The 9267-nt window shown below is 40.0% G+C and overlaps 1 protein-coding gene across 1 annotated transcript; it reads right to left on the reverse strand.

Moving 5' to 3' along the window:
• Positions 1–3720: 3720 nt before the first annotated feature.
• Positions 3721–7739, reverse strand: mrps26 (mitochondrial ribosomal protein S26). Its single transcript, XM_041253501.1, has 4 exons — positions 7399–7739; positions 5980–6126; positions 5666–5789; positions 3721–5157 (listed from the first exon to the last, which is right to left on the reverse strand). Exons 1-4 carry the CDS (start codon positions 7617–7619, stop codon positions 5026–5028), a joined length of 624 nt encoding a protein of 207 aa, XP_041109435.1. The 5' UTR covers positions 7620–7739; the 3' UTR covers positions 3721–5025.
• Between the last annotated feature and the right edge of the window lie 1528 nt (positions 7740–9267).

Consider the following 9267-nt stretch of genomic DNA (forward strand, 5'->3'; position numbering starts at 1 on the left):
GTGTGCTTTTATACAGCTCTTGGTTACTCGCTTCTGCAATGGTTTGCACCTTGTAAGAAGACGTGCAAGGTTTTTGGAGGGTCAGCAAGTTACAAAGTGCAAGGCAAAATCCTTACATCATATATTAATGTTTGCGTCCGCTTAGTATCCAGATCCCGCCAATAACGTGCTTTTCTTCATTTTAATGGATTGGTGATGGCAAAGTGTAAATTTGATAGCGGGTGCAGAACACCAGTTGAACACCATTATTTACATATGCCGCATTTTTAGCAACCGGAAAAATCAGACTTCTCCACCGTCGCCCCTTAGTGGTGGCCTACCCACGGATATCAGGACTGCCCAGTCCCTGACCACCTTCCAGCGCCTCCTCAAGACACACCTGTTCAGGCAGAATCTATAATCCTAAACTCTCGACAATACTGGACTGCATGGCTCCCAGTTGTTCCAGTACTTGCATCAGCTTGTACCTACACTGAACTTCTCCATACCCTGCCGTATTCTACCACTGCTCTTAATTACAACTACTTCCTGTATCTTGTACTTCATTTTACTTTTATAGGTGCATTCATGTATTTTGTAATGTGATACTTTGTTCGGTGATACTTTGTAACAATTGTAAGTCGCCCTGGATAAGATAAGGGCGTCTGGTAATGAATAAATAAATAAATAAATAATACAACTCTACGGCTGCTAAATACGATTTACGCAGTATTATGGGGGTTTTGCACCCCCACATATGTTTTCACATAAGAGGTTTTGGTCTTGCTTTTTTTAACTTTTCAGATCAAGAGCATTATTATTATTATATTATTATTATTTATTATTATTATTATTATTATTATTATTATTATTATTTAATCGGAACCATCCAGAACATTGTCAAAAGCAATATATCGCTTTACACTTCAGCGAGTGCGCCTCAAATAATAGGTTAATGTCCTTTTTATGTTGTTTGTTTCCAGTGCTGAGACGAAATACATCTAACTTGATTTTAGCTCAAATCAGCTGTCATGTGGAAGGAATCTTAACTACCTTATCGAGGGCTCAGAACCTATATTCAAATTAAAGCTCTTGATGAAGTCTACAGTGCCAAAAAGACCTAAGTGAAATCACAAACTGCATTAAATAGTGATAAAGTAATAGACATAACTGCAAAATCGAGGTAAACCTAGTGCCAGGAGGGTTACACTCTCCTAGCACTGAGTGTTGCATTGTGGGATGGCTGAGTGACAGCAGGTGAGTCAAAATGGTTGTGATAAAAACTGTAAAATAAAGCTTTGTGTAAAACAATATCTATTGTTTTGTGGATATTTTACTCAGTTAAATTGAGGATTGAAGCAATGAATTCACTACAGAATAAGAACCAGACCATGTCAATTGTAGAAAATCTTGTAAATTATATTTCACAGTTGTATTTTTTAAATATAATTTATGAAATGACTGTATATGTGAACATTTATATTTTAAAGATACATATTGATTTCTTAATTGTTATTAAACTGAAGAAAACAAGTCTGAGATAGAACTAGTTAAGAAAACCACACTTGTTTGCAATGGGTATTCATTTCAGTGTGTTATTATTGCAAATCTAACTTAAGCAAGATTTCCGGTGCTATCCTTACTTTTTGAAGATTCAAATTGAAAAATATTTTAAACTCTTTAATTTTCTTCAAAATTATATTGCTACTGTGCATGTACTGATAAATGGCAATTGGACACAATCAAAATCTTAGTTTTGCTCTTCTGTGAAATTATGAAAATGTCACCTACACCCCTGTGGCTGTAAGTCTTCGTTGTGGTCTTTGCTTTGCTCATTCCATTAAGTGAAGTGAAACACTGAAATACTTTGACTGAAGCCACAGCAGCATCACATTCCACTGGACTCAAAATGGACACTAAATAAATTATTTTCACATTCAAAATGCATGCCAGTGAGGCAAAATGTGCACTAGCTGTGAAATAAAAGTAGCTTGTTTGGCTTTCTTGTTTCAGGAAATAATCTGTGGTTTCACTTCCTGGATAATTTAACCTGTTACTGGCTGCAAATCTCAATAACACCATTCAATGATTGCAGTTTAGACAGACAATGCTATATAAACATAATTTAGATCTTTTATTTAACATCATGTAATCAAAGAAACCACAAAATGAAATTGCAAGTCTACCGGAAGCGACAATAGTACAGTATTTCATGTTAGATTTCAATTGTCACATTTTCCTTTTTTGTCAATATATAGAAAACTACAAAGCAGTATGTAAGACATTATCCAGCAGGTTTAATTCAACTTTAGGAAGCAAAATTAGTTAATTATATAGGATGATGCAAAACTTTTGGCCATAACTGTATATTACATTTGTTGGCATATTTAGTAAATTATGGGTCATACCTATCTACAATTTTGTGTGCTTTGCTTTCTCTGTTGACACAGTAATCTCACTCTGATGTCAGGTAAAACTGAATATGCATGATTGTGGTTGGATCCATTTAAACATTGAGAAGGGAAAGACAAACAAAATGTTCTTGGTGTTATTAATACCCACATTTTAAAACGGATAAATGGTTCACTTTCCTCTGGTATATAGCTGTGGTGAAGCCTATGCTTAAGAAACACAATTTGGACCCTAAAGTCCTCAATAATTACAGGCCAATCTCCGACCTATCATTCTTAGATAAGGTTTTAGAGAGAGCTTTTGCAATTCAATTACAAACAATTCTAACAATGGCATATTGTTTCAGTGTTTCAGTGTTTTTCGCGCTGCACATAGCACCGAAATGGACCTTGTCAGAACTGTGAATGATCTGCTGATAAGCTCTCACTTGGGCTTTCCATCTGCTTTAGTTCTTCTAGATCTAAGTGCTACCTTTGGTACTGTAGACCATTCCATCCTACTGAATTATCTTGAAAGCACAATTATTTCTACATCTGATGCTGAGCGACTAATGCACGCCTTTGTTTAATCTAGAAACGATTATTGTAAATCACTTTTTTTTTAGGTGTCCCAAAACGTGTTATCCCACTTGCAGCTTGTTCAGATTACCGCAGCTAGAATTCTGACTAAAACCAGAAAAAGTGAAGATATTACCCGTTTTTGACTCTCTACATGGGCTCCCTGTGCAGCATAGAATTGATTTTAAGATGTTGCTGTTAACTTAGTCTTGAATGGATTAGCACCTAGTTATTTGCAGGAGTTAGTGACTCTGTATCTTCCAAACCGCACTCTGAGATCACAGGCTGCAGGGCTGCTGGTTATTCCTAGGGTCAACAAAAGCAAAACAGGAGGTAGGGCGTTTTCTTGTAGAGCTCCTAAATTATGGAATGCTATGCTTTTGTTTGTCAGGGAAGCTGGGACAGTTAGTTTTCAAGTCAAGACTAAAAACACACTTTTATAAAATGGCTCTTATCTTAGTGGGTTTCAAAGTAACTTTAAAATTGCTGCTTTTGTATTATTTGTATACTGTTATTTAAATGGTCTGATTGGGGCAGTTGTATGTGTGACATGCTATACAAATGTATAGTGGTTTGTTCTTTTTTTTCTGCTATGTACTGTACAGTGCTTTGCGATAGTGTTGTATAAAACGCACTATATAAATGCAATAAGTAAATAATCAATCCCAAGGTCACTGTGTTTGGGACGCTGAAGGATGCGGTGCTAAAGCGTTATCGTCTCACTCCACAGGTCATCCTAGACCTAATAGCTGAATTGATGGATGAGCTAGACCCCAGCGTCAATCTAGGGACCGCTATCCCTGCACATGTGTTCTCTGCACTACTTTGCCTCTGGTTCCTTTCAGACCAGTTGGGATGTCTGGAAGGTTAGCCCAATCCACCTTTTCTAATGTTCTAGGCGAATTTCTGCATGTCATGCTGAAAAGAGTAGGCCAATACATATCATTTCCTAAGGATAGTGGCATACCTGACGTTAGCTGAGGCTTTTCCAAAAAACTCTGTTTCATGCCGAGTGACCTCAGCTTCTCAGAAAAGTTTTTTTCTTTTCCATGCGCCCAGCGGACTTTGCTGCCCTCCGTATGACACTGTTTTTTTGTTTTTGTTTTTTTTTGGTTTGCAGTAATAAAATAAATTGTACCATTTTATAATATTTGTGCTTTCTCAAAACAATGTACTTCAAAACAAGCTTTCTATATAATCAAGTTAAGAGGATTCTTTATGGTATTTACAAGAATTCTGAGTGATTCTGCTCCACTGTTAAGTTATTACCATTTCTTCTCTTTATCTATCTTTACTGGGCCTTGAGCTTGTTCTGAGAAAGGCTGTTCAGTCACAGAACTTTCTCACTCCATTCATACTGTAACAGTTTGACCTTTCAACTATACCAGGCCCACCTACTCTCTGACACATAACCCTAACTACTCAAAATGTACAAACACCATAAAATACAAAGCAAAATTAACTAAGCAGCGAATCTACTTACTCTTAAACATTTTTCATTACCATATTTAGCCATGAATTGTATTATACATAGTAGACTAGTTTCTCAAATATTCTATCTAGTTTACAAATAGTCAGAAATTACCAGGAAAGTAAAACTGTGTTTGCAGTATTTTGTGATATATGTTCGTCACTATTGTGAGTAACAGTAATGTTAAATCACAACTTCCCCACCACAGGAAATGACAGTCATTTACAAGTTAGTCAGTCCTGTTCTTATACAGTACTTGCCAGATATATTCACAAATAGATAATCTGAACAATGCTGTCCTTTCAGACAAATGAAGTAGACAAAGTAATGTGTAGTTGGATTTTTGCTTTCGGAACTTTTAATTATGTCCACAATTTCAATTGATTAGAATCGGCACTGTTATTAAGCTAAAAATCAAACTGAACATCATCTTCTCCTTAGGTGAGGTAAGTTCATTTGTATGACCATGCAATGTGCTTCAATGTTTATATGCAGCCTTGCAGTACATAAATACCCTTCGTTATGCTTAAAACATGTGTTATTTCCAGGTGTGTCCGTCGTGAGTGCATACAGGTTATGAAGTGCAACAGTTCAGTGAGGCAGGTCTCACTCCTGCACAGTCCTCTTCACAATCCTCCCCTCTTTATCAACAGCGAAATTGTAGCTCTTTGGGTTGTCCAGCGCTTCCTCAATTCGCTGGTCCAGATTCTCCAAGGTGATGAAATTCTTTGCTTCTTCCTGTTTTACAATTACAAAACACAGAATAAAAAGGTTTAAAGTGTAATTTAGTCTCTAGAACTCACCAGTCACTACATTGCATCTGAAAAAACACACTTTGTTCAACAATTAAAATAACATTTTACTAACTGAAATTCTGTGAGAAAGAGATGCAACTTGCTAAGAACATTCTTGGTTATTGAGAACATCAAAAGTTGAACACACTTAGAGGGGTCTTTATGTATGCACACATGTTTTTACTGTGGGTTTAGACCACAATAATTTACTTTAATAAGCAAGCAGCTTCACAATGATATTTAAAAAATGCAATGACTCAGAGTGCTATTTTATTGATTTCCATGTTTGTTTGACCTGGGGAAATGCTTCGAGCTCTTGTACTTTCTCATTCCAGTTAGTTCATTTCTACTGCTACCAGTTTGATCACTCAGTGAACCTTTTGCTGCCCAGTCCGCAGTGTACTTCTTAGATACGGCAACAGCCATACATATTGATAACACAACTGGAATACCTGTAGCTGCAAGATCTCCTGCTCCTTCTCTTTCACATACTGCTCCATTCTCTTCTCTCTTGAGATAGCCACCTGCTCTTTCCTCAGCTGCTCCTGCTCCAGCTCCTTCCTGATCCTCTCCTCACTGTTACCACGGAAACACCCAGAAACAGGAAGTTAGCTGAAGCACGAAATACAATCAAAACAGACTGTTTGCGCCTCTAGCAGCAGCACAGCTCTAGGTACTAAAACATAAACATGGATGCCAGTTTTAAAACACAGATTCTTTCAACACAAACTCGTGCAGGACTAAATCACACAACAGGACTTATTACCGTAGTTGGTGCAGTCGCTGGTTCTCTGCGTTGTTCCAGGCCATCAGCTTCTGATGCTCCTCAGCCTCCTGTTTGGTCCTTTCCTCAGCTAAGGATCCCACCTCCTCCTCATACCTCCTGCGTAGCATGTCCTCCTTGAACTCTGCCCTGCACAGAGAACAGACATGTGTGTTCAATAACACTGTAATACCATTGTGCATTTGAATGCACTCTGCCCTCAACCTACGGCCCTATCCTCACTACATAACCGATCTCGAGAACCGTACTCAGAAATGTTTGAATTAATCCAGCTTGCACCACAAAGCATTTAGAGATATTGGAGGATACACAGAAAAAACCCCTGAGGCACGGTAAACGCCGCGTAGCATGGACGCTAACCGTATTTAGCACTTATAAGCCAGTTTAAAGTCAACTAATACAGTTTAAAGACATAGTTTGGACAGGGCCAAAATGCTGGTGAATTTTGCCATTAACGGAAATGTTCAGATCAAGTCCTGTATTACGTTGTGGACCGGGGTAGTTACGGAAGTTTTTTTTTATTAATTGTGAAAGGCCCAAACACTGTCAGCATTTCTTTAAACACATGTACAGCATAATGAAGGAAGGTGAGATTTGCACTGGTGTTAACTGTGATAATGGCAATCTGATTTATCGCTAATAATCTGGAAAAAAAAAAATATATATATTGTTTTTTGTAAAAAGTGTTACTAGGTACTTGTACATCACAAGTAAAAGGGTATTTTTGCTGGAGGCATTTACCAGGAGAAAGATCATTTTTCTAAACATTGCAGTGCATCCACTTCATGCTCCCTCCTTCTTGCAGGAGGAAGAAAAATCTGGATGCACTAAAAAAGATCATTATTTTTCTCCTGACAAACTCTCCCGAGTAAAAGTGAGAAATGGATTTATGACCCAGGATTTAAATTTTCTAGAAGCGTGTGTTCTGCAACAAACACTGAACCTGAAACAATTATTGTAAGACCTCCATACACTGTTTTGTAACCAGCTGAATAATGTTTATATTAACAGCTTTTAACCAAGTTAATTTTATATAAATCACTTCTAAAGAGCATCATGACTAAAGACGGCATTGTTTTTTTTAAGGAAGTGGGCAAGAGTACCTTCTAATTAGACTTTAACGAGAGCTTTGTCTAAAACTACACAAGACAACTGAAAACTGTTATTATTATTATTTTTTAAAGCACCTGGTAACGTTATTTACTTCAAAACGGTGTGGTAAAGGGCGCACCAACTTGTTTACTTTCAGAGCAGTAGAAAAACAGGTGATGCAGAATTGTAAAGGGTTAACTAATTACAGCTTACTACGCCAGTTAAAATGCCTAAGTGAATTTATACAGTGTATGAAATATTGCTTACATTAGTGTTACTGATTTATTATTTTTATTATATGTTACTGACCGGAGTGCCCTCATGATGAGGTCGTACTGGGTGAATCTCTCCCTGAGCACCAGCATCTCGGCGGGGTCCACGGGCGGAGGGACCTTCACCCTGCCGGCTTTCGACTTGGCTTTTGGATCGATGCGGGATTTCCTGCCCCTGACAGCGACCATCAATACACCGATTCGGGGGGCGAGTAGGTTTGACAGCGGGGTCGCCGTCCGGGCCACGACAGAAAACATAACGAAGTAAAGTTCGTTTATAAAAACCTAGAAAACGCGACAGAAAGGACAAATGCGCTTCAAAAGGAGGCAGCCATATTGAGAACCCCTAACCCATGAACAGCATCACAGGATAGGATACTTCCTCTGACGTCAGAATTGCGTCAAGAATTGTGGGAAACGGAGTCTCTCGTGATTGAGAAAGGAGGCATCTCACTCCGTTTGTTTTTTTTGATAAAAGATAAAAGTCCCTCGTTAATCTCATGTAACGGTTGTCTCTACCTCCTGTCAATTTAAATATATTTTAAAACAACATTTTATATTGATCTAAGTATATTTTAAAACAATCTTTTATATCCATTTAAGTATATTTTAAAGCGACATTTTATATTTATAGATCAAAGTCTCTCGTTAATCTCAGATTTATTGTATTATTTATTTTCTTTTTATCCACCCATTTCTGCATTGTATAATTAATGCTACTAATAAAGAACTAACTGTTTCTGTGCTTTGGCTAAAAGTCCCATATCCACCACAAAAAAATATAGTTTATATACACATACAAAGTGGGGTGCAATGTAATGTAGACATACTGGGGGTCCAGAAAATAAAGTTACTTACTTAAGATTTACGTCACTATAATAGCAACACTACTTTTTATGTCATGTGTCTAGTTAGAACTGTACCGATATAGGCTAGCACGCCGGTGCGGCACGGTACTCGGTGCATGCGGTGCACGCGGTACTCAGTGCGCGCAGTGCCTGGTGCTGCGCGGTACTTGGTACAACTCTGCACGCAGTGCTCGGTACAAGCGGTGCACGCGGTATTTATTGTCACACGGTACTTGGAGCACGCGTTGCACGTAGTATTCCGTGCTCTTAAACCCTCGGTACTCACTGCACGCGGCACACACAGTGTTTTGAGCGCACAGCGCTATGACTGGCAGGGCTGGCTTCTATGCCTGCGAGACCTGTGGGACCAATATCCCACAGGAGGACAGACACAGCATGTGCAAGCAGTGCCTAGGCCCTGGGTAGGATCACGGAGACACACGTCCGTAGAGCCTAAGTGGCGGGAACCCGAAGTACCTGCCTAATGAACACATCCAGCATGCTCACTGCATACCTGGACGGAATTTTGCGTGATACCCCGCTACCAGAGCCGGTGGCCACGGAACTGCCACTTCACGTTGCTCCAGATCTCCGGCCTGCAGGGTCAGACCCTGGGCTGGAGCCTGGCGGGCCTAGTGGTCATGCGCAGACAGCTGTGGCTGTCGCAGGCGCGGGTGCCTGATGCTGATAAGGCCGTGCTGTTGGACACGCCCATATCACCAGGGCTTCGGCCCAGCAGTGGAGGAGATCCTACATCAAAGCCTTAGGGAACACGAGGCGTCGAGGCAGGTAGCCGTGTTGCTCCCTCCCCCCGCTCCGGCGCGGGTCAGGTCTGCGCAGACAGTCACTCGGATGGTGCCGGTTCCCACAGCCCTGCCAGGTGACCTTAGGCACCGCCTACAGGCCTCATCTCAGACAAGAGTCGGGACCCTCTCTCAGCGTGGTGGACGTGGACGTGGACGTAGCCAGCCCATGCAGCAACAACCGAGAAGGCAGTTCCAGGTTTTCCGCCCTAGACAACCGCCACCGCTAGCCCCGCTCCAGCCTCAACCGCCCCA

The sequence above is a fragment of the Polyodon spathula genome, chromosome 1 (assembly GCF_017654505.1).
Source record: "Polyodon spathula isolate WHYD16114869_AA chromosome 1, ASM1765450v1, whole genome shotgun sequence".
NCBI lineage: Eukaryota > Metazoa > Chordata > Actinopteri > Acipenseriformes > Polyodontidae > Polyodon > Polyodon spathula.

What these genes read in the sequence shown, in the direction of transcription:
- mrps26 (XM_041253501.1), bottom strand. Translation starts at nt 7,619, where the DNA reads ATGTTTTCTGTCGTGGCCCGGACGGCGACCCCGCTGTCAAACCTACTC. An exon ending in CTCATCATGAGGGCACTCCG is followed by an intron (nt 6,127 to 7,398) that starts GTCAGTAACATA and finishes TTCTCTGTGCAG; the next exon opens with GGCAGAGTTCAAGGAGGACA. An exon ending in CAGCGACTGCACCAACTACG is followed by an intron (nt 5,790 to 5,979) that starts GTAATAAGTCCT and finishes CCGTGGTAACAG; the next exon opens with TGAGGAGAGGATCAGGAAGG.